Source organism: Rhinopithecus bieti, unplaced genomic scaffold, assembly GCF_001698545.2.
Source record: "Rhinopithecus bieti isolate Rb0 unplaced genomic scaffold, ASM169854v2 scaffold_72306, whole genome shotgun sequence".
In the NCBI taxonomy this organism is placed as follows: Eukaryota; Metazoa; Chordata; class Mammalia; order Primates; family Cercopithecidae; genus Rhinopithecus; species Rhinopithecus bieti.
Genome location: NW_016827147.1, coordinates 123,106 through 149,080, shown reverse-complemented (window position 1 = coordinate 149,080; position 25,975 = coordinate 123,106). Strand labels below are relative to the sequence as shown.

The following is a 25,975-nucleotide window of genomic DNA, read 5'->3' as shown; positions in this document are numbered from 1 at the left end:
GGGAGGGAGGGAGGGAGGAAGGAAGGAAGAAAACACAAAAAAATCTTGCCAGAGTTATATCAAAAGAACATGTTAATCATGTTTAAATATGTACGTTAATAGTATCTTTATTTGTTAGAAACCCTTATTGGTCACTTTGACCTTTATCCTACTTGTTCTTTTTTTTTTTTGAGACAAAGTCTCGCTCTGTCGCCCAGGCTGAAGTGCAGTGCAGTGGTGTGATCTCAACTCAGTGCAAACTCTGCCTCCTGGGTTCAAGTGATTCTCCTGCCTCAGCCTCAACTGGGATGATAGGCACCCGCCACCATGCCCAGCTAATTTTTGTATTTTTAGCAGAGACAGGATTTCACCATCTTGGCCAGGCTGGTCTTGAACTCCTGACCTCATGGCCCACCAGCCTTGGCCTCCCAAAGTGCTGGGATTACAGGTGTGAGCCACCGCACCTGGCCTATCCTGACTTTTTTATACAAACTGTATACTAGGGTAACCAATAGTTGATGTAGTTTTTTTTAGAGTATTTCAGCTAATGAATGAAGGAATAATAAACTAAAAATATCATTATTTTGTTATTCTTAATGAAATAGTGGATCTAGGTGGTAATCATAAATGGCTGCTTTGAAAAAAAAAGTGAGAGACAAATGTTACATGCATTCTGATGCAAGTATTCAGTACTGCTATGAGTGTTCTTGCAAAAGAAAAATCTAACATAATTGTAATCTAGGCTCCAGATCTAACTACCAATTTATAGGAATTGCAGGGGACACCACCGCAAGTTAAATGACACCACAGGATGCAATCAGCAAATTCCAAATGTGGAAAACTCTACAGAATACATGACCCACCAGTTTCTTGCAAAGAAGGGTTAGAGGAGGGAAGGCATACCTACAAGAAAGTATAAAAACATGTAAACCAAGTGTAGTGTCTCCTATTCAAATAAACCAACTGCAAAAATATAAAATAAAAATTATAAAACAATTGGGAAAATTTGAACATTGACTAGATTTTGGGGTTTTGTTGTTGTTTGTTTGAGACGGAGTCTCACCCTGTCTCCCAGGCTGGAGTGCAGTGGAGTGATCTCGGCTCACTGCAAACTCTGCTTCCTGGGTTCAAGCTATTCTCCTGCCTCTGCCTCAGCTGGGACGACAGGCACCCACCACCACGCCCAGCTAATTTTTGTATTTTTGGTAGAGATGGGGTTTTGCCATGTTGGCCAGGTTAGTCTCAAACTCCTGACCTCAGGTAATCCACCTGCCTTGGCCTTCCAAAGTGTTGAGATGACAGGCGTGAACTACCGTGTCCAGCCTAGATTTTGTTGATATTAAGGAATAACTTTAAGTATGCTAATAGAATTGTGATTATATTGCAAGAGGAGCTTTATCTTTTAGAGATACTGAAATGTTTATGGATAAAATAGTATATCTTGGTTTTACTTGAAAATAATTCAGGGTGGGAAGAAAGTGAGCAAGGTTATATATAGATCAGGGGTTGGCAAATTATACCCTAGAAGTCAAATCTGACCCATGAACTGTTTCTGTAAAATAAGTTATACTGGAACACAGCCACGTTCATTCATTTATGTGTGATACACGGCTGCTTCTCCGCTACAATAGCAACGTTGAGTCGTTTCAACAGAGATGAAATGGCCCTCAATTCCTAAAATATTTACTATTTGACCTATATAAAAGATACTTTACTGATCCCTTGTATAACTGACACAATGTTGGCCATGAGTCCATAATTATTGAACGTAGGTGATGGATATGTGGGGGTTAATTACAGTAGTGTTTCTTTCTTGTATATTTAAAATTTTCCATCATAAAAAACTTAAAAGTTTGGTTTTGGTTTTTTTGTTTTGGGATTTTTTGTTTGTTTGTTTTTGTTTTTGGTTTTTTGAGACAGGTTCTCACTCTGTTGCCCAGGCTGGAGTGCAGTGGCGCGATCAAGGCTCACTGAAGCCTCAGCCTCTGGGGGCTCAATCGATTCTCCCACCTCAGCCTCCCAAGTAGCTGAGACTACAGGCACGTGCCCACCATGCCTGGTCAATTTTGGTTTGTTTGTACTTTTTGTAAGGACGTGATTTTTTCCTGTTGCCCAGGCTGGTCTCGGACTCCTAGGCTCAAGGGATCTACCTGCCTCCGCCTCACAAAGTGCTGGGATCACAGGCATGAGCCACTGTACCCAACCTAAAAAGTTTAAAAGTTTTGTTTTGTTTTGTTTTGTTTTTGAAGTGCGATAGTCCTAGGAAAGGGCTTTGACCTGGCCTTTGATTGGCTATTAACCATGGCATCATAGGTCTGCTCTGGGGGGCATTGTGTACCACACACTGCCTCTAAAGATGCTCTCAGGGGCTGTTTGAGGGTGGATATGACTGTCCACCCTGACAACTACTTTAGAGTTGGCAAAGCCTTGGGCTGCCTTAGCTGCATCGAAGACATCAGAGGACTGTGTGCGGGAAGCAGCCTTCCTCTCCTTTGCTTTCACACTGTGCTTTGAAGAACCTACTACATCTAGAAAGAAATTCTTTATGCTCAGTGTAACAGACACTATACTATACTTCTTCAAGGAATAGCTCCTTTCCTTGCAGAATAAATTGATCCTCTAATGCTCTGAAGATAATGACTCTTGGGAACCCCTGAAGTTGACAGAAAGTCACAATTCCTATACATCCTATACAGATATACACACATCCACAATTATATATGTATGTGCATTATGCTACAAAACCACAAAATACCCTCACTCTTCAGATACACTTACCAATTATAGTGTTTCCTAGAGAAACGGGGAATTAAAGATTCTGTAAAAGCAATTTTAAGTTATTTTAAAACTCTGACTCTAGTTAATTCACGAAATGAGTATTGCATTCTCTGGCCCCCAACAAGGCATGCTACTAAGCACTGGAGAGATGGAACAATGAGCCAGGACTGTTGGTGTGCACCCATAGTATCAGCTGCTCAGGAACCTGAGGTTGGAAGATGGTTTGAGACCAAGAGTTCAAGACAGCAGTGAGCCATCCACTTCAGCCGGGGTGACAGTGAGTCCCCGCCTCTTAAAACGAAAGAAAAAAGAAAAGAAAAGAAAAAAGAAAAATGAATAAGGCACTGTTTCTGGATTTAGGAAATTCAATCTAAAAGTGATTACAGGCCGGTCTCAGTGGGTCACGCCGGTAATCCCAGGACTTTGGGAGGCTGGGGTGGGCAGATCACTTGAGGCCAGGAGTTTGAGACTAGCCTGGCCAGCACGGTGAAACCCCGTCTTTACTAAAAATACAAAGATTAGCTGGGCTTGATGGCATGTGCCTGTAATCCCAGCTACTCTGAGGCTGAGGTAGGAGAATCGCTTGAACCCGGGAGTTACAGGTTGAAGTGAGCCGAGATCGTGCCACTGCACTCCAGCCTGGGGGACAGAGTGAGACTCCTTCTCAAAAAATAAATAAATAAATAAAAGTGATTACAGTGGTTTTTGTACAATAGTCCCTCCTAATCCACCCCAATGGATGCCAAACTCTTTATATACTATGTTTTTTCCTGTACATACATACCTGCATAATTTAAAGTTTATCTATAAATTACATGCACTATTCTTGCACGCTGAGTTCATTAAGTAAAATAAGTGTTACGTGAACACAAAACAAATGTCTTGACACTTGGTTTGATAATTGAGATGGTTACTAAGTGACTCACAATCAGGGGGTGCCTACAGCCTGGAGGACAAAGGGAGGATTCATGTTCCGGCTGGGGCATAGAGGGCTGGCGAGAGAGAGATTTCAGCACACTGTTCAGAATGACACCAAGTTTAAAATATATGAATTGTTTATTTCTGGAATTTTCCATTTAATATTTTCAGAACATCATTAATCATGGATAACTAAAACTGTAGCTTCCTTTCACCAAGTGCTTAGCACACATGCCCACTTGTGCTAAGCATGTTAAAGATTTTATCTTATTTAGTTTTGGCAACAACCTATGAGGCAGGTGTCATTATTTCCATTTTACACATGAAAACACTGGCTATTAGAGAGATGGAGTCACAAACCCATGCCCATCACACTCCAAAGCCCACTCTCCTGAACATCACTGGTAGTTTAAACACTGGAATGACAATTTTGTTATGTTTTCGCCGTAAGGACCCATTTATAAAGAAACTCCAGATCTTGTCATTCTTTTCGGTTTCCTCTCATCTCTTATGAGCTTGATGGCATTTATGACAAGTACCTTTAGCAGGAGTGAGACATTTTTACTTCTGCCAGGCGAGAAGGACAATGTGAAGGGAAAGGGGAACAGTTTGCTGCCTTAATTTCATAATAGCAAAAAATGTGGGTGACTATTATTTTAAAGATGCATCGAAACTTGTGGTCTACATATAAATGTAAAATATGGCAAATTGGAAAGTTGTTTTGCACACATACAACAACAAAATCCCTCTTTTTTTTTTTTTTTTTTTGAGCATGTTGACCTGCAGGACTGGATCTAGGCAAGACTGTGAAGATGTTGTGGTGTGCATGTGTAACAACTAGCTGTCCATAAACATGTATGGCATGTTTATTTTCAATTTTATTGAGGCAAAGAATGTGTATCACCCAATTTATAAGTAACAATAAAATAATACTTTTTCTTTGAAATGGGGTCTCACTGTGTCACCCAGGCTGGAGTGCAGTGGTGTGATCTTGGCTCACTGCAACCTATGCCTAGCCAGCTCAAGTGATACTCCCACCTCAGCCTCCCAAGTAGCTAGGACCACACGTGTGCACCACCATGCCTGGTTAATTTTTTAAAATTTTTTTATGGACACTAGGTCTCACTATGTTGCCTAGGCTGGTCTCAGACTCCTGACCTTATTAAGCAATCCACCTGCCCCAGCCTCCCAAAGTGCTGAGATTACAGGCATGAGCCACTGCGCCCAGCCAAAAAAATACTCTTCATTGTAAATTCCAATTCAATAGTGAATTGATTTTCACAGAACGTTTTCATTGATTTTTTTGTTTGTTCAATTCTTCTAACTGTACCCAACCTATACTTGCAATTGACAAATAAGTGAATATCCAACATAAATGCTGGCTAATATTTCTATTTACATTAATGAATAACATGAAAGTGAAACAACGAAGACATATGTCAAAACTTCTCTTGTTCTTCATAAAGTGAGTGGCTTCCTTGCTGAATCAGATAACAGTTTTTAAATACTAATAGAACATTTCCTCAAATTTGTTGCAATTTACAATATAATGACTATAAACGTTACATACTTTTACTTTGTTTTATTAACATTTTCTCCATCTTTTTCTCAAGACCGGACAATTAACCAAACAATGAATCAAGCCCTGATTTGCAACATTTGCCTATTTTCAAATGGCAAATGGTATAAATACGTCATTCCTGCTACGGTCTGCTGCAAGCTACCATCATTATGCTATTAAACCCGGAGTTGAGAAGAGACACATGACAGCATGTCATTATATAGAATATCTACCTTACAAATACAATAGCCATAATCACCTCAAGTGCACAAATAATAGTAAAACATAGTAAAATAATTAGGAAAAGATAAGCGTGGTGTTTATAATTTATTTAAGTTGTATTAGTTTGAACTCTGTAAAACTGAGGATATGTAACTGTCTTTAGACCACAGAAGTGATAAAGAAGTGATTGATTCAACATAAAACACACTCAGGGTGTTTAAGGATGGTGGAATTGTGGTGGGTGAATAGAGAATGATAACATAATGAGAGCCTCTACTATTTATTGAATACTTTCAAAGTCTGGGCACTGCGTAAAGTTAAGTTTGATTCTCTGTGATTTTCAACAATCAAAGCAGAATTTACATTGATTCCATTTTATCTAGCTTCTCCCAAACAGTTTGGAAATACCATGATAGAGACTGGAGAATTTCTGGGACTTTAGTTCCAATTAAAGATTTGACACAATATATATGAAACACTCTATATGTAAATAGCATTCAGGATATTTGACATAATTTTTTAACTAAATACAATATATGGGAGAACAAGCACTCCTTTTGGAGCATGAAACTCAACATAAGTCCCAGCTTCATTAAATACTTACTGTATTGCCAGCTATGCGTTTGAGCTGCCTCACAGCTTCTGAGGACTGGTTCCTTATTTGTGATTTTAGTAATAATATTGTCTGTGCAGATCCACATCGCAGAGTAATCATGAGATTCAAGTAGGAAAAAGAAAATAGGGTGTCTTATAAACAGTCCAATTTTGCAGAGGTAGTGGCTTATTATTATAGAATCATAGCCTTGTGTATCTGCTTCCAGGACTGTTTTCTGGGCTGTGCCCTTTGACTGGCTAGGAGGCAGCTACGAGCCTTTGGCAATTTTAGGACATTTCTGACCATTTGTCTTACAATGGTGTGGCAGAATTAGGTTCTCATGACTCTTCAAACTGCCTAGTCACATTTGATTTACTTATATAATTATAATAATAATAATAATTATTATTATTATTTTGAGACAGAGTCTCACTCTGTCCCCCAGGCTGGAGAGGAGTGGCATGATCTCAGCTCATTGCAACTTCCGCCTCTCAGGTTCAATCAATTCTCATGCCTCACTCAGCCTCCCAAGTAGCTGGAATTACAGGCATGCACCACAAAGCTTGGCTAATGTTGTATTTTTGGTAGAGACGGGGTTTCACCATGCTGGCCAAGCTGGTCTTCACCTCAGGTGATCTGCCCCCTTAAGCCTCCCAAAGTGCTGGGATTACAGGTGAGCCACCATGCCAGCCTAAATTAAACTATTTTTATTAAAAGACCTTCTCTTTGTTCATATTGATAGTCTTCAAAAAATTTTGGGTTAGTGTAAATTACAGTTGAAAGCTCAGCTGGTGGTAGGAATGTTTACAAAACATTCAGGTGTTTGAAGCCTCCCAATAGCAATGCTGGGAAGGGTCCTATCTGTGGGAGAGTAAGATTTGAGCCTGGATCCTCCCCTAACTCTCATATCTTTTTTTCCCAATGGTGGTTTGTTGCCTGGGTTTACTTGGGTCATCTGGCTGATTCATTCTTGCTGTAAAAACAGGGCTGAGTGTGCTTTGTTGAAAGCCACTGAAACCAGAGGAAACTAGTCACACAAACCCTGACTATCACCTGACAGATTGCTTGTGCTGCCTGATAATTACTCGCACTTTTCCCAGGCTAGTGCACGTCTTCAGGGGCCGTCCAGGACTACAGAGCTGTTTCACCCTACCTTGGCTTTGATCTCTTCCCCCATGCTCGAAGGTGCGGAGCTGTACTTCAACGTGGACCATGGCTACCTGGAGGGCCTGGTTCGAGGATGCAAGGCCAGTCTCCTGACCCAGCAAGACTATATCAACCTGGTCCAGTGTGAGACCCTAGAAGGTGAGTGTAACTCTTCTCACCCTTTAAAAAAAAAAAAAAAAAGGAAATGATGACGCTTTCCAGAAGCATGGAGAAAAAAAATCCCATAATCCTATGGTTTGAGAGTTCTGAGCAGATCCTTATTCCTGCAGTCCAGATTTCTGGGGTCCATAAACTTGAATGAGGAAAAAAAATACATCTCTATTTTTAATCTCTAAGTGAAATATAACATCTTTGATTACGAATGTAGGCAACAAATCACAGTGGTTAAGATAAGTAGTATCTGTGACACTGTCACCAACAAAAATTCAATGTTTTCATATCCCTTTAAAGTTCTTGCAGATACCTTGAAATGTCATGTACGTTTTCTCTATTTTGAAGTTAGATATTACATGCATCCTTTATTATTTATTTATTTATTGAGATGGAGTTTCACTCTTGTTGCATAGACTGAAGTATAGTGGCATGATCTTGGCTCACTGCAACCTCTGCCTCCTGGGTTCAAGCGATTCTCCTGCTTCAGTCTCCCAAGTAACTGGGATTACAGGTGCCCACCACCTGGCCCGACTGATTTTTGTACTTTTTAAAGAGATGGGGTGTCACCATGTTGGCCAGGCTGGTCTCGAACTCCTGACCTCAGGTGATCTGCTGCCTTGGCCTCCCAAAGTGCTGGAATTACAGGGGTGAGCCACCGTGCCCGGCCAGATTCTTATACATTTTAAAGACATTTTGATAACTATGTCTAAAAATATTTGGTTTCCTTTGTAATCCTGTGTATTTTCATTCTATATATTTATAAACATTATTTGGAGAAGGACTTCTCCAAACTGCCAAGGGATCTATGGCAAAGAAAAAATGTATATATTTAAAACCTTGTTCTATAGAATTTTTATTCTATCACATTTCTCAGTATCTATTAATTTGAGAGTTTGAAGTTTACCTTTAACTGAAGTTTAAAAAAAAAAAAAAAAATCAAGAGACGTTACTGGTGGGGCCAGCCCTGGATTCAATAGTCCTGGATTTGACTTCTGTCATGCCTGGGTAGGTGACCTGTGGCTCCAAGCCTCTGAGCCACAGTGTTCTCAGTTATAATAAATAAGTACTCAACAAGTGGAAACTGTCTCTAAACCACAATTTTTTTTCCAAAACATTACCAAAGATTCCACATCTGTAAAAGTATTTTTATTATTAAAAACAGCTACACTCACTCATTTTGAAACATACTTATAAAACCCATATAGGTCAATAATAAGGTGGTTTAACGCTTCCAGGTTATTCTAGAAAAGACAAGAAAGCGGTAAGAATAAAGCCTCCTAGGAAGGGCATTAAAAGACAAAAACGAACCAATGAATCTTCTAAAGGTGACTTTGCAGCCTCCTCAAGTAGGGCTGAAGGGTCCTGAGGCCACTTGTTTATAGTTCTGACCAGTTAAAGCCAGCGTTCAGACAGAACCACCCAAGTTAGGACAAACCCTGCTCTTTCATTAGCATTGGAAACAGCAAGAACCTTTCAGATAACTAACTCTGTTGGCTACAAATAATTACAGTAAAACCCCAAATCTTAAGTCACTTCAGCGTATGAAAATAGGAGTTTGGTGACTGGAGAACGTTAATCATCTATAGAAAATCTGCATAAAATAAAGAACACAGGGCTGACTAAGTGTTTCTGAGAGAAGCCATTTTAATGAATTATATTTAGTTTTCAGTCAAGTTCTTAAATGAGCTAAGGAATGCAAATTTAAATTCAAGGAATACATAAAATATCTTTGTGATACAAAAGAAAGAAAGAAAAGAAAGAAAGGAAGAAAGGAAGGAAGGAAGGAAGGAAGGAAGGAAGGAAGGAAGGAAGGAAGGGTTCAGAGATAAATCAAGGGAAGCCGTATCTAAAGCCATGTAAAGAATTCTAGGCCTTGAGAGGTGGCTCACACCTGTAAAACCCCATGTCTACTAGAAATAGAAAGAATTAGTTGGGTGTGGTGGCAGACACCTGTAATCCCAGCTACTTGGGAGACTGAGGCAGGATAATTTCTTGAACCTGAGAGGCAGAGGTTGCAGTGAGTTAAGATTACGCCACTGCACTCCAGCCTGGGCGACAGAGTGAAACTCTGTCTCAAAAAAACAAAACAAAAAAAAAGAATTCTAGAAAATAGGTCGGGTGTAGTGGCTCATGCCTATAATCCCAGCATTTTGAAAGGCCTAGGTGGGAGGATTGCTTGAGGACAGGAGTTCAAGACCAGCCTGAGCAACATAGCAAGACCTCATCTCTACTAAAAATTTTAAAAATAGACCGGGCATGGTGGTGCATGCCTGTAGTCCCAGCTACTTGGGAGGCTGTGGCAGGAGGATGGCTTGAGCCTAAAAGGTTGAGGCTGCAGTGAGCTGTAACTGCACCACTGTGCTCCAGCCTGGGTGACAGAGTGAGATCCTGTCTTGGAAAAAAAAAAAAAAAAAGATTTCTAGAAAGTAAAAGATAAAATGAGGAATTTAAAACTGCTCCCTATATTTTCTGACAAAGTCCCTTTTAATCAAAAGACTTGTTGAGGGAAGGGGATAGATAGAAGGAGGAAGAAATGAGATTAACAGATCTATCCTCTACGTAGACAGTAAGCTGAATCTGGTATCTTCATTTTCAGTTTGGGAGAGAAGAAAAGGTTTCAAACCCTCTCAAAGATCTCAAAAATAAAGCTTGTGTTTAGAAAAACACATATAATCAGGCATATGCAGAATTTTCTATACAACGTCAGGGGATGGGAAACCACCTGAAGCCACCCCACCTGTGCTCTATTGCTTTGTTGTCATTGTGTCTCATGATTTTTACCTCTCTCTCCTCCCAATTCTCAACTACATTTGAATCTGTGTGCCAGTCTACTGTTCAGAGACTCCCAGAAATATCAAGCGTGAATCATCAAACCATGTTTAGGTTATCATGACTGCTGAGAAAACAAATCTAAACAAGAATTTCATGTCCTCTGTTAGTTGAGGACACTGGGACTTAGAATGGCTGTAACCACCTAACAGGCTGTCAGTGATGGAGGATGGATAGAGCTATCTGTGTCTCCTTTTCCACAAAAATATGCCATTGCCTCCTGAGTATAAATTGAAGATATATGAATAGGTCTGTGTTGAGTTGATGTCCACTCCATTTTGAAATAGAAAATAATGAGTGTTCTACCTGATTATTTTATAGAACGTTGAGAAATAAAGAGTGTGTGAACAGCAATGCAACGGTTGCATCCGTGAATGTACTTAGGGAGACTCAGTCCACCCGGAGCTAGATTCAGAGTTGAGAAGAATCAGAGGCACTTGTTGGAATAGAATTCTAAGGGCTTAAGGATTTTAGTTTACTTTTGCGCAAAATATACACCATACAAACTATAGATAAAGAACATGTTACACTGTGCCATTCCAATACCATATGTTGAAGCAGGCACTTTCTGTAAAAGAAAAACTAACTTGGCCAAGATTAAATTTGCTTTTAGTCTTTTTAAGTCATCTGGTCTTTAAAAGGAAAGTGTTCTGATAGCAACAAATTGTTTTAGAACAACTTGCAAGGAACGTATAAGGTTTTGGGTAAATTTAGAAGAGAGAAAATAAAGATCATCTAGCAAAGCTTTGAAAAGTGTTAGTATTCATAATTGTGCTTAATTGTGTGCATAATTGGGTTGAGTGCAGTAAGAAATACTCATGTATTCCGAGGCCTGCCCCTGACTAATTGTGACTTGATTCAGATCTCTGGATCCTCTGTGACTCAGCCTTTCCTAGGTACAGAAGAAGGAAATTAGTTCCCATTGCCTTTGTCACTGGTATTTCTTTAAAGTTGTATCTATAAAGAAACTTTAGGGTCTTTAAAAGCGACTTTGAACCAAAACAATAACTTTAAAAGAGCATAGGATATTCTTTTAAAAAATAACACTACTGTTATTTTGAAAGGACTCCCAATAGCAAAGGGCTCCCAAAGCCTCCCAATAGCAAAGCTGGGAGGAGTTCCATCTGTGGGAGAGTAAGAATTGAGCTTGGATCCTCCCCTGACTCTCATATCTTTTTTTCCCAATGGTGGTTTGTTGCCTGGGTCTACCTGGGTCGTCTGGCTGATTCATTGTTGCTGTAAAAACAGGGCTGAGTGTGCTGCGTTGAAAGTCACTGAAACCAGAGGAAACTAGTCACACAAACCCTGACTATCACCTGACAGATTGCTTGTGCTGCCTGATAATTACTCGCACTTTTCCCAGGCTAGTGCACGTCTTCAGGGGCCGTCCAGAACTACAAAGCTGTCCAGAACTACAATAGCAACAGAATTTTTAAAAATTACAAATAAGACTTTTGGAAATATTCTTCCCTTCTCAAAAAAGACAAAATAGTAAATTAATACTTGAAGTTTAGTAGTAAATAGTCTTTTCTAAAACATATGATAACAGTGTCCACTGGCTCTCAAGATGTGGGAGGTCATTCTGTATTAAGCCTTTTTTTTTTTTTTTTTTTTTTTTTTCCTGAGACGCAGTTTAGCTCCTGTCACCCAGGCTGGTGTCGAACAGCATGATCTTGACTCACCGCAACCTCTGCCTCCCAGGTTCAAGCGATTCTTCTCCCTCAGCCTCCCAAGTAGCTAGAATTATGGGCATGCACCACCATGCCTGGCTAACTTTTTTTTTTCTAGTAGAGATGGGATTTCACCATGTTGGCCAGGCTGGTCTCAAACTCCTGACCTCAGGTGATCCGCCCGCCTTGGCCTCCTAAAGCCCTGGAATTACAGACGTGAGCTGCCGGCCTGGATTAAGTCTTTACTTTGTCCTTGCCACAATTTGTTTAGAAGGGAATTAGGAAAGCTGATTATATCTCACCAACAACGGTGCCCCTGTCAAGGGGCTTGAGCTTCAGAGTTTCTCCAACTGTGTCTTCAGGTAGGAATTAATTCAACACCATCTAGTAAGTACTTTCTAGCTAGGGCCAAGAGAGTAAAGATGAATAAGATAGAGTCCCTGCCCTAAAAAGCATCCCATCTGGAGAATAAAATATTAGAAAATGAGAACCCCTTAAGGATGGCAATTGTGTAGTACCTACCGAAATTCCAAATGCTTATACATTTTGTCTAGGAATTCCAAGTCTCATAGACAAACTTGCACACATGTGAGATGACAGCTGTACAAGGCTCTTTATGTGGCATAGTTTGTTGTTGTTGTTGTTGAGATGGAGTCTTGCTATGTCACCCTGGCTGGAGTGTAATGGCGCAATCTCGGCTCATTGCAACCTCTGCTTCCTGGGTTCAAGTGATTCTTGTGTCTCTGCCTCCTGAGTAGCTAGGACTACAGGAGTGCACCACCATGCCTGGCTAATTTTTTGTATTTTTAGTAGAGATGAGGTCTCACCATGTTGGCCATGGCAGGTCTCAAACTCCTAACCTCAAGTGATCCACCCACCTCAGCCTCCCAAAGTGCTGGGATTACAGGCATGACCTGCCGTGGCTGGCCTTTTATGTGGCATAGTTTGGAATAGCAAACGATGGTAACAAATTAAGTGTCCCTCTGCAGGAAACACGTTTTCATTTTTTTAAATTTATTTTTTGGTAGAGACAGGGTCTTATGTTGCCCAGGCTACTCTTGAACTCCTGGGCTCAAGCAATCCTCCCACCTTGGCCTTCCAACATGCTGGGATTATAGGCCTGAGCCACCACAACCAGCCAGGAATAAGTTAAGTAAGTTATGGAACATTCACATAATGGAATATTCTGCATATAAAAGGAAAAACACATGAGGAAGCAGTCTAAAATGAGACATATGGAAAGATTACCAAGATACATTAAGTCAGAAAAGCAAGGGGAAGAACCAGGTGTGGCATGGCACTCTTTAGTAAAAAGGGGGATAAATTTTAAAAATATACTTCCTATATGATTGCCTAGATACAAAGAAACTGTGAAAGGATTAAAAGAAACTAAAAATAGAGGTTACATGAAGCTAGGAATGAGTGGCAGGGGGTGGTGGGTAGGTGAGTTACAAGCATAGGGACCTGTCACTGTTTACCTGTATATACACCTATTACTTATTTTTAATTTCAAAATAACATATAGGAGGATGACTAATTTCAAAGAGCTTTTCCTTTGCTTCCTTAGACATTATTTGTACCTCTAATTATAGCGTTTTTCCTGCCTTATATTAAAGAGACATATCCAATTCTCTTTCCTATTTAAAACACACACACACACACACTCATCAATAGCTCCCATCAGGCAAGGTAAATGACACTGTGCTTAAAAAGCTGATCTACCTTGTAAGCCCTTCCCCAGAATGCTTTGCCTTTTCTACAGCTGCTCCTTCAATCACAAATTCCATCCCTTATCCCGTGTCCCTGGAAAGCAACCATCTCCCTTTAAAGTCTCCATTTAAGCCACTTCCTCTGTAAGCCCTCTTCTATAGTATCTATGATGGGATGGAATTGACAAGCTTCAACTTTATGCTCCACGGTGCCTTGTAATGAACCTATCCTATATAACATCTGTGACATTTGCATAGATGTGTCATCCTGAGGCAGAACATTTGCCTCATTTGTCTGTCTAGCTCTAGAGGCTGCTGCAGTTACAGGCTTAACCGATAAATAAATGCATAGCTCTATCTGCTTTATTGCAAGCTTTTTAATTTTTTTTTAAGACAGGGTCTGGCTCTGGCACCCAGGCTGGAGTGCAGTAGCATGATCTCAGTTACTGCAACCTCTACCTCTCCTGGACTTAAGTGACCCTCCCACCTCAGCCTCCTGAGTAGCTGGGACTACAGGCATGGACCACTGTTCCTGGCTAATTTTTGTAGAGACAGGGTTTTGTCATGTTGCCCAGGCTGGTCTTGAACTCCTGAGCTCAAGTGATCTGCCCACCTCAGCCTCCCAAAGTACTGAGATTACAGGCGTAAGCCACCAAGTGCCCAGCCTGTAAACTTCTTTTTCTTTCTTTCTTTCTTTTTTTTTTTTGAGATGGAGTCTCTGTCACCCAGGCTGGAGTACAGTGGCGCTATCTCGCCTCACTGCAAGCTCTGCCTCCCGGGTTCATGCCATTCTCCTGCCTCAGTCTCCCAAGTAGCTGGGACTACAGGCGCCCACCACCACGCCCTGCTAATTTTTTGTATTTTTAGTAGGGACGGGGTTTCACGGTGTTAGCCAGGATAGTCTCGATCTCCTGATTTCGTGATCCGCTCACCTCGGCTTCCCAAAGCCCTGAGATTACAGGCGTGAGCCACTGTGCCCGGTTGCCTGTAAACCTCTTAAGGGCAGAAAGCACACCTTAAACTTTTCTCTCTTCTACCTCTCTAAGCCTGAGAGTGTATTTTGCATGTAGTAAGAATCTGAAAATACACGCTGGGAATATCTGCATGTTGGGTTCAAGTCCTGGATCTTCTGCTTTATGGTTCTGGGATTCTAAGCAAGCTGCTTAACCTTTAACATGGTGCTTTTTTTTTTTTTTTTACTTTAATTTGTTTTGAGACAGGGTCTCATTCTGTTGCCCAAGCCAGGCAATGCAGTAGCTTGTAGCGTGATCATGGCTCAATGCAGCCTCAACCTCCTAAGCTCAAGTGATCCTCCCACCTTAACCTTTCAAGTATCTGGGACCACAGGTGTATGCCACCAAGCCTGGCTAATTTTTTTGTCATTTGCAAAGACAAGGTCTCACTTTGTTGCCCAGGGTGATCTCAAACTCCTGGCCTCAAACAATCCTCCTGCTTCAGCCTCCCAAAATGCTGGGATTACAAGCGTGAGCACTGATAAGTGCTTTCTTATCTCATCTTTAGATGGTATCTCCCTGGCCTAACTCCCAGTTCACTGGGAGGATCCAAAATATTTGAAGATGTTTTGTAAATTGTAAATCTTAAAAATACACCCCTGCACTGTAGTTTACATACAACAAGAATTTGTTTTCCCTCTTCTGCTAGACTTTGGAATTCCTGAAATAGTTCTTTCCATTTTATGGTTTTGGATAATGGCATTTGGATATGACTCCATTTAGTTTATTCTGTTCTCCTTCAGAAAGCACCAGTTTTGAAAATATTTATTTTGGTAAATAAAAATTAAAATGAAGATTTTCAACCCCAGTAAGATTTACTGGACTGCATAATGAAGTTCTGTGGGGTCACTGCTATAAGATCTTAAGTTTTAATCACAAATTAAATCTAATATTTGAGGCTCATTTATATGGCAAAAAAAAAAAAATGCATTTGGAGCTGTAGAGAGTACAAAAAAGAACAGGCTGGATGCAGTGGCTCATGTTTGTAATCCCAGCACTTTGGGAGGCCGAGGCAAGAGGATTGCTAGAGGCCAGGAGTTCAAGGTTGCAGTGAGCTATGATTATGCCACTGTACTTTAGCCTGGGTGACAAAGCAAGAATCTGTCTAAAAAAAAAAGACACCATTTACTACCTAGACAACTGTGTAGTTGATAGGATGTCACAAATAAGTAAAGTGAGATAAAAATTCAAACTCCAAAAATGGTTCAAACCTATTGATAGCAGATATACTTGAAGGTGAACCAAGTCTTGAATAATAGGTTGATAAAAGGCCAGTGAAATGGGTTTTCAGGAGGAGAAGAATTGAGATGTCAAGACATTCTAGCAGGCAGAGAAAACAAATGAATTAAAAAAGGGAAAAAATAAAAGCCTGTGGATGGGGAATAAACCAGTTAGGTTGCAATACTAGAATACTTGGAGATAAGGCTGGAATTCAGGTTGGGAAAACTCTGAAAAACCTTGAAGGTTTGATTTGAAGTTTCAAGATCCTGAAGCTAACACTGAATGAGGGCAAGAGTCAGGTATGACCTCAGTCAACTACTTGGCAGCGTGGAAAACAGGAACAAGTTACTTCTCTGAGCCTCAGTTTCTTCATCTATGAAACAGGATTATTGCTAAAGTTAAGAGATTATGTATACTAAAACCATTCTGGCAATGGTAAAACACTCTACAAATGTTATAAAAGTTGTTTTTAATCTGCCTAAAACTTTTCAGTGGCTCCGAGCTATTTTTAGGATCATTACAGGACCAAAACAATTCTTAGGAAAGATTAAACTTGAAGCGGGGAGCACATGAGGAGAAACGAACCTAGGAAAATCAATTCAAAGATTGCTGCAGTAATCGAAGTGCCAGATGTCATTCAAAACAGGAGTAAGGAGCAGAAATCAGGGAAGAAATGCAGGGCATTTGGAGTGATAAAGCACCAAAGAGGACTTTGAAGTTTCAACACCCTGAGAATAGCAGTACATTAGTAAAAATGGAGAAATAAGTGTCCGGTTGTACATGTTCTGGTGTATTTATTAAAAGTCTGAGTAATTATCAGATTTGATGGTTGATTCCAATAGGTTGGTTGGAAAAATTCTGGTTTAGAGAATAAAAGCTGAATTCCCTGGCAGTTTATTTTGGAGATAGGTGGGTACAATTGAAAAAATAATATTTTGTGGTGGATTTTCTATGCTGGCTCTTTACCGACCTGCATCATCTTTTTTTGTTTGTTTGTTTTCTTTTTTGAGACAGGGTCTCACTCTATTGCCTGAACCAGAGTGCAGTTGCTTGAACACGGCTCACTCCACCTCCCAGGCTCAAGCAATTCTCCCACCTCAGCTTCCTGAGTAGGAGGACCACAGGCATGTGCCACCACGCCCAGCTAACTTTTTTTTTCTTTTGTAGAGATGGAGTTTTGCTATGTTGCCCAGTCTAGTCTGAAACTCCTGGCCTCAAGCAGTCCTCCCACCTCGGCCTCCCAAAGTCCTGGGATTACAGGCATGAGCCACTGTACCAGACAACCTTGTTTAATCCCCAAAACAGCCTAAAGCATAGACTGTATCCATTTTGTAGATGAGGAAACTGAGCTCAGAAAAGTCAGATAATTTCCCTAAGTTCAGCAGCAGCAGAGTGTGGGGAAAGGCAGGAGGCTGCTTGGATAGTATAGTAGACAATCACTTATCTTTATTTTTAGTAGAGATAGGGTCTCCCTATGTTATCCAGACTGGTCTCAAACTCCTGGGCTCAGCAAACCTCCCACCTCAGCCTCCAGAGTAGTTGGGGTTACAAGCATCAGCCACCACACCCAGTAAAAAGGAATTTTCTAAAAATAGTCTGCCAACAAATTAGTAGACAATAATCATGAAGTCTAACTTCCCTATCCTGACTCATTCGCTAGCCTTGTGATCTCAGATAATTCCCTTCACGCAGTGACTGCAACCCACACAAAACGCATGTTTATATTATGACTGAGTGCATACATGCAGGCACACATTCACACTATGTATAGACTCTATTTGTTAAAATGGTGTAATCTGTTTTTTTAATTCTATTGCTGTGTGACACCTATTAAATTGATTTAGTTGGTGGTGATCCTATAGTTTGGAATACATTCTTTTGTCCTTATTTTAATAAAAAGGAAAAAACACCATTTGCCACGCTATCTTTCTAGATAAAAAATAGTGTAATTTTCCCAAGTGTGCTCTGTGGGCAGCCCATTGTTTTTTAGTGGCTTGGGAGGTTCTGTCCCATACTCTTTTCGAAGAAATCACTTTCATGTAGTAAAGGCTTTCAACTCCTACAGTAAAGAAGCTCGTGCCTTCCAAATTTATTTTACCACAAAGTCTTATTACTCACATACCTGTTTAGATAAGCATTTAGGGAAATGCAGGAACAAAAATTAAGTGAACTCATTTTGAAAACTATAAAACTGTGAGTACTGTTGTTATTATTGACAATCTATCATCATCCCAGAGTGCATTTCAGACCCTAAGATTCTCTTAGAATCTGAAAGCAAGCATCCCTTGGATCATTTTAGTGCTGGGAAAGAGAGATTCCTTCTATTCCATTTGCCTTTTCACTGACTACAGTATTGTAAGATTCCTACAGGGTCTGAAACACTGAGATATTTAATTTCAGGATGTCCCTGGCAGCTGAAAGATTTGAAAGTTATTTTGCTTGAAAGAAACATATGTCACATGAGCAAAATATCATGGTTTTGAAAGAAATACCATTTGTGTCACTTCTGTTGGCAAATATTCCTTGGTGCTGAGGATTCAAACTGTCAAATTGCATAAAAATCTGAAATGCCAAAATGAAAGCCAAATAAGGCATGGCAACAAAGTAGAATTGTTTTAAGTTAATTAAATAGGTAATTGAGCAAATAAATTCTGCCATCAGATAAACAGCATTTCCGACGCAAAATCTACTCCAGACACTGAGGAAGACTGTAAGAACCACATTGTCCCTAATTGCAGATCCACCCTCCCCCAGCTACCAGAGCAGTCAATTCATAGCTCGCAGTAGTGGTTTTCTGTTATCTCTGGATAAACATGGCATACCAAACCCTCCTTAGGACAGTCCTGCTTATTTCTTTGGCTTCAATTCTTACCTGCCCTTCTCTACCGCTCCTTTGAAATCGACACACAAAAATTGCATATATTTATCATATGCAACATGATGTTTTATTTTATTTTATATTTTTTGAGACAGTCTCTCATTCCTTTGCCCAGAGTGGAGTGCAGTGGCACAATCTCAGCCCACTGCAACTTCTGCCTCCCGGCTTCAAGCAATTCTCATGCCTCAGCCTCCTGAGTAGCTGGGATTACAGGCGCCCACCACTATACCCAACTAATTTTTGTATTTTCAGTAGAGACGGAGTTTCACCATGTTGGCCAGGCTGATCTGGATGGAATTCCTGATCTCAAGTGATACACCCACCTCAGCCTCCCAAAGTGCTGAGACTACAGGCGTGAGCCACCACACCCAGCCTACATTGTTTTAATATATGTATTAGTTGTTGTATCAACTGAAATTAAGTCTGTTAAGGCAGAAATAGTTCAACAAAGGTTTATTCGAAGCCAAGTGTGAGGACCGATCAAGGAAGACACAGCAACAAAGCTGAGTGTGTCCCAGAGTCTGCTGTGAGTTGGAAGACTTTTAAGGGAAAGTTTAGAAGAACAGAGGAGGACTCTTCATACTAGAGTCGTTCTTTTCATTGGAGGTCACAATATAGAGGTTACAATCACTGGCTACAGATGAGATATAGGCTACAATGTCTACATGCAAGACAATCAGTAAACTTCATGATGCAGAAACCAATCACCAAAATGTGATGATTCAGAAACAAATCAATGTCCTTTTAAGTGCCAGTAGGTTATGTATTAATCAGTACATCAACAATTTGAGGGACTCACGGTAAGATTCTTTACTCTGGGATAGGACGGGACAGGACAGGACAGGACAGGACAGGATAGGCATCATAAGAACTCTGCCAGGCAGGTTAATTTGGAAGCCTGCCCAATGTGACCTATATGTTATCAATCAAGTGAATTAACATATATGTTAATTCACATACCAAATTTTGTGGGGAGAACACAAAATCTACTATTTACATGATTTTAGAAATATAATACATTGCTATTTACTATAGTCACCATTTTGTACCATAGGTCTCTTGAAGTTATTCCTCTTATCTAACTGAATCTAACTGAATTTTGTATCCTTTGACATCTTTCTGATCCCTCACCCTCTCACCTGTCCCCCACTGTCTTTTTTTTTCTTTTTTCTTTTTCTTTTCTTTCTTTCTTTTTTTTTTTTTAATGTAGAGACAGGATCTTGTTTTGTCACCCAGGCTAAAATACAGTGGCGTGATCATAGCTCACTGCAGCCTTGAGCCCCTGGGCTCAAGGGATCTTCCCACCTCTGCCTCCCAAAGTGCTGGAATTACAGGCATAAGCCACCACTCCTGGCCCACTCCTCGCCCTTTGATGACCACTACTTTACTCTCTACTTCTCAGTTGTCACAAATGACAGGATTTCTTTCTTTGTGAAGGTTGAGCAGTATCCTATGGTATATTCATACCACCTTTCCTTTGTCCATGCATCCATTGATGGGCACTTAGCTTGATTCTATGTCTTTGCTACCGTGAGCAATGTTGTAATGAATGTAGGAGTACAGATATCTCTTCAACACACTGATTTCATTTCCTTTGGATATATATCCAGTAGTATATATCCAAATAGCTAGATCATATGGGAGTTCTATTTTCAATTTATTTCCCTCCCACTTAATGCTTCAGCAACACTGAACTGCTTTGAGCTCCTTGCACACACCACACCTGTACTAAGTCATTGAATGCCTGCCCCTATTCTTATCCTTTCTCCCCTCTTCCTCCACTCTTAACATAGTATTCTAAGGCTCATCTCCTCCAAGACACTTTCCTAGGCTTCTTGCTCCTATCCTTATGGATCTGGGTCTCATTTTCTATGTTCCCATAAGTCAAGGACCTTATCTTTATCACTGAATTAACACATTGTTTGAATCATCTGTGGCTGCCTCCTCCTTTACCAAACAGTGAGTTTCCTTGGGAATGAGGAATATGTCTGGTCTATCTTTGGGTCTCCTGTAGTTGGCAGCATGTAATAGATGCTTAATAAATGTTTGAATGAAGATCCAATAAGCTCCATATGTGTGCTGGATGTTGCCAAGGACATTTTAGACACTCAGATATGCAATAACACTTACATGTTGGGTTCTGCACAAGCAGTCACAGATAAAAGATTTAACTAAGATAGTGTGACTGCCTTCTGGGTTAACATGCTTAAGACTATATAATATCCTATAATAGATGTTATGCTAGAGGTTTTATCAAAGTACTTTCAAATTCAGATGAGTGAGAGTGAATAATTCTGCCTGAGGTAATTAAATCTTTACAGAGCAAGTGATAATCTAATTGAATTGGTTGGCAATAAAATAAAGTTTTAAGTGACTTTGAAGCCAGGTATACCTGGTTTTGAATCACAGTTTATCTACGTGAGATTTTTTAATTTTTTAATCTATGTGATCTTGAACAAGTTACTAACCTCTCTGAACTTCAGTGCTCTTATCTGCACAAAGGCATAGAAATCATTTTTACCTCATAAAATTGCCTTGAGGATTAAATGAGATAATATAAGTTCAGTATAGTACCTAGTACCTAATAAGCACTCAATCATTGGCAGCTATTATTTTAATGTTATAACCAGACCTTGAAGGGTAGATTATGATAAGCCAATCTGAAAAGGGGTGTGGGAAAAAATTCTAGAGTGGGGTTGGGTCAGCATTTACTGAAGTATGGATTCTAGAAAACACATGGTTTGTTCAGGAGGAAGTGACAATCAACAAAGCTGAAATTCAGTTCAATCCAATTACCTGGCACAAAATAGATGACATTTAATGGATGCATGGCATGGTCTGGTGAAATCGATGCTGGGTTATAAGAATAAGGGGACTAATCTCCTACTTCAATCTCATTAGATAACTCCACCATTTAGTCCCACTGAGCTTCAATTTCTTCATCTGTAATAAAAGGATACTGAAACAGAGCAGCGATGACTGCCCATGCCACCTGCCCCCACACCCATGGTAGCTACTACTAATACATTTATCTTTTTCATCAAGCTGGGATGGAGCATTAGTATCCTCAACAGTTTCCCAGGTAGCTATTTCCAAATGACTAAAACCTGTTTGCCATCTGTGGATTAGGTGTTTGTTAGTTTTTTTTTGTTTGTTTGTTTGTTTTCAGACCTTCTAAATAATACCAGACTTCTTAGGTAATTGAAATATTTTGTGAGGGTCAGGGACAGTGGTTTCTGCCTGTAATCCCAGCACTTTGGGAGGCTGAGGTGGACAGATCACTTGAGGTCAGGAGTTCGAGACCAGCCTGGCCAACATGGTGAAACCCTGTCTCTACTTAAAAAAATACAAAAATTAGCTGGGCATAGTGGCATGCGCCTGTGGTCCCAGCAACATGGGAGACTGAGGCAGGAGAATTGCATGAACCCAGGAGGCAGAGGTTGCAGTGAGCTGAGATCGCACCACTGTACTCCTGCCTGGGCTACAGAGGGAGACACCCTCTCAAAACAAAAGAAAAACACATTTTGTGGTGTGCTGGATTATCCATATTCACATTACATTTTCTGTTGCTTTAGAGATCAAGTTTAAATCATATTTAGACCTCATATTAAAATCTAATAAGATAATACATATGTATGTACCATAAAATTAGCATGAATTCAACTAATGTTGAAAAAGCTATTTGTGTATGCTCAAAATTTAACCTGAATTGGGTTTTATTTAATTTCAGACCTGAAAATTCATCTCCAGACTACTGACTATGGTAACTTTTTGGCTAATCAAACAAATCCTCTTACTGTTTCCAAAATTGACACCGAGATGAGGAAAAGACTATGTGGAGAATTTGAGTATTTCCGGAATCATTCCCTGGAGCCCCTTAGCACATTTCTCACCTATATGACGTAAGTGACGACAGAAAGCCCCAATAAGCCCCAATGTACTCATGCGGATGACCCCTAACAGTACTCGTGTGGATGACCCCTAACAGTTACGGGGTTGGGGGGTATTAAGCCAGAGTGAGACTTAAGACCTTTTCCATTGTTTGTAAGTTTAAATTCATTCAAATTTTAGCAACCGATCAGCTCACAGAGCCACATTTTTGCATTAGAAAATGGATTTCATTGATTTATAAACATGACTGTATCAGTGGTGGTAGCCTCCATCTAAAGGAATATTTTCAGTTTTCATTTAATAAAAAAAAAAAACGTGTTGCTGGTGTTTAAGGTGTTAGCGCTGAAGGTAAATGTTATGTGACATTTTTAGATCACTTTTGAGGATGGGGTTGACAATATCTCAAAGTATTCATAAGGTCACATATACCGTGGCTAATTCCCTTTGTAACAGTATAAGTAACTGTTGTGAAAGTTATATGTGTTTTATTTTTATCCATCACCCACAGTTCCAATTGTGCAATACGTGAGCTCCTCATTCTAAAAAATATCTAGTGCTAGGAGCGGTGGCTCACGCCTGTAATCCCAGCATTTTGGAAGGCCGAGGCGGGTGGATCATGAGGTCAGGAGATTGAGACCAACCTGCCCAATATGGTGAAACCCTGTCTCTACTAAAAATACAAAAATTAGCCAGGTGTAGTGGTGCTCCTCTGTAGTCCCAGCTACTTGGGAGGCTGAGGCAGAATTGCTTGAAGCCGGGAGGTAGAGGTTGCAGTGAGCTGATATCGTGCTGCTGCACTCCAGCCAGGGCGACAGAGTGAGATTCTATCTAAAAAAAAAAAAAAAAAAAAAAAAAAAAAAAAAAAAAAATTGAACCCCCAAAAAAAAAAAAACTGCACTTTTATGACACCAATTAATAAATCTTACTTAGTGCTGAAATGGACCATTTGAAATAGGTTTGTGCCTTTCCAGTTCTCCTAGCTGAAAAACAGAACAAAGACCCACAAATGGATGAGCTGTGTGTTATGCAGATAAAATTTAGATGTAAAGCACAAAGTTCTGAAGACTAGGTCCTAGCCCAGGTCTAGTGCCTGGCACTCAGGCGTCAATATATTTGTGGAAAGAAAATATCAAAAAACAAAAAAATGCTGGATAATATAAGCCAAAGATTAGTCAAAGGGGAACAAAAGAACAGGACTTCATGTCAAACACTGCTCAGTACTAGAAAAAGGAAATTAGAGACATGCTGTATGTATAAAGGAAACTGGGCATTGGCTGTGTGAAGACATGGCTTTGGGAGACAACCTAAGATTTTTAGAGGCAGATTCCAAGAAAATATCACAAGAGAAAGCCTGGAAAGGTAGAAGGCAGAGACTCCTTCTGAAAGAGCAGTTTCAGCATCTGTCTGGTTGAACGATAAAATGACAGTGTTGCCTCAAGGACCAGGGAATGAAATGAATCCACTTATCTGACCAGGAAGATACTCCCTCTATCCTTCTATTCTTTCTTTGTCCTTCCATATCTCCATCATCCATTCTTTTTTTATTTTTCTTGAGACTGAGTCTCACTCCATCGCTCAGGCTGGAGTACACTGGCATGACCTTGACTCACTGTAACCTCTGCCTCCAGGGTTCAAGCGATTCTCCTGCCTCAGCCTCAGTTTTGGCTGGAGTGGGTGTGCCAAATGGGAAGGAGGCATGCAGGCATGTGCCACCATGCCCGGCTAATTTTTTATTTTTAGTAGAGACAGGGGTTTCACCATGTTGTCTGGGCTGGTCTCGAACTTCCAACCTCAGGTGATCCACCCGCCTCGGCCTTCCAAAGTGCTGGGATTACAGGTGAGCCACCATGCTCCATCATCCATTCTTCCACTTTACAAATAACAGTATCTCTGCCCTTGAGTCCTGCAAACAAGAGACTGGAACTAAGAATATCCAAATGTACTTGCTGAGCTGAGCGAAGTTAAGTGGACCTTAATTTCTACACATGCCTTTAATTTCAGGGGAAAATAATATATCAGTCAGCAAGATTTCTCACACTGTAGCAGATATTCCTTGGCATCTAAATATGACAACCAGAAAATATTCCATGAAAACAGAACTGCATTCCTAGGCCTTTGGCACAAAGGAAAATCAATGCAAATTTCCTATTATTGACAGCAGGCAAGAGCAGAAGTAAAGGAAGTCTCTTCCGTTTGGAATTTCACATCACATCATACAATCTGAGGATCAACTTTACTTAATGAATAATATCTTTAAGAAAAAAGAAAAGTAATTAAGGGACATAATTACAATCTTTCAAGAGTTCAGAAAAGCATAACATAAAAATATCACTCTGTGTCTACATGTCCCCTTCTTCCTCCACTCAGTTTCTCTCCCAAAAGTAACCACTTCTCAGTTTCTTATGTGTTATTCCAGAAAAATACTTACATGTATGTGTGTCTATTGCTACACACTCTCCCACCCACACATTTTGAATTTATACAAATGGAAACATATTCCTTCTGTACTTTTTTCCCACTTAATATTTCTTAGAAATATGCTTGCGAATGTCATTCTTTTTAATGTATTATTTATTTCTGTTTTTACAGACAGAGTCTCACTATATTGCCCAGGGTGGTCTTGAACTCCTGGGCTCAAGCTATCCTCTCACCTTGGCCTCCCAAACTGCTGGGATTATAGATGTCTGCCATCATGCCTGGAAAACATCATAATTTTTAAATAACTGCATAGAATTGACTATATGTGTCATGATTCCATTTACCAATCATCTATTGACAAGTAGTTAAATTATTTTTATTTTTTCCCATTACAAAAAATTTTGCAATTAGCTTATTTATTCTGAGATTAGATGAGATCAGGTGCGTTCAGGGTGGTATGGCCGTAGACCAATTAGCTTATTTCCATGCAGGTCTTGAACTTATTTCTAAGCTCAGTTTTTAGCAGTGGAAGTGGTGAGTCAAAGGAATGTGCATTTTCGTATTTTAGTAAATATTTCTAAGTACTCAACAAAGGTAGCACCAGTTTGAATCCCCTAAAACAGCCTGTGAAAAGGCCTGTGTCCTTATACCATTATCGACACTGGATATTTTCTTTTTAACTTTTGTCAGCCCAATAGGTTAAAAAAATAGTATCTCTTTACTTCAATTTCTATTTCTTCATAAGTGAAATTGATCATTTCATATTTATTATTTATGTGGAATTGATACATGACCTAATTGCCTATATTTATTAGAGTTTTCAGCAGTTTTTGATGACGTAAAACAGCTCTTTGTAAATTAAGAAAGTTTCAGCCCTTCATAATATATGTTGCAAAACTATTTTCTTGGTATGATATAATTTAATTTTTATTTTTTTTTTTTTTTTTTTTTTTTTTTTTTTTTTTTTTTTTTT

General features: G+C 39.8%; 1 protein-coding gene across 1 annotated transcript in view; it reads left to right on the top strand.

The window, feature by feature from the left end:
- The first annotated feature begins 6,955 nt into the window (after positions 1-6,955).
- ATP6V0D2 (ATPase H+ transporting V0 subunit d2) overlaps positions 6,956-25,975 on the top strand; it is a 55,736-nt gene continuing 36,716 nt past the window's right edge. Inside the window, exons 1-2 of the mRNA XM_017863723.1 lie at positions 6,956-7,358; positions 22,424-22,595. Coding sequence (XP_017719212.1) covers positions 7,229-7,358; positions 22,424-22,595 — 302 coding nt within the window. The 5' untranslated portion in view covers positions 6,956-7,228. The remainder of the gene's footprint in view (positions 7,359-22,423; positions 22,596-25,975) is intronic.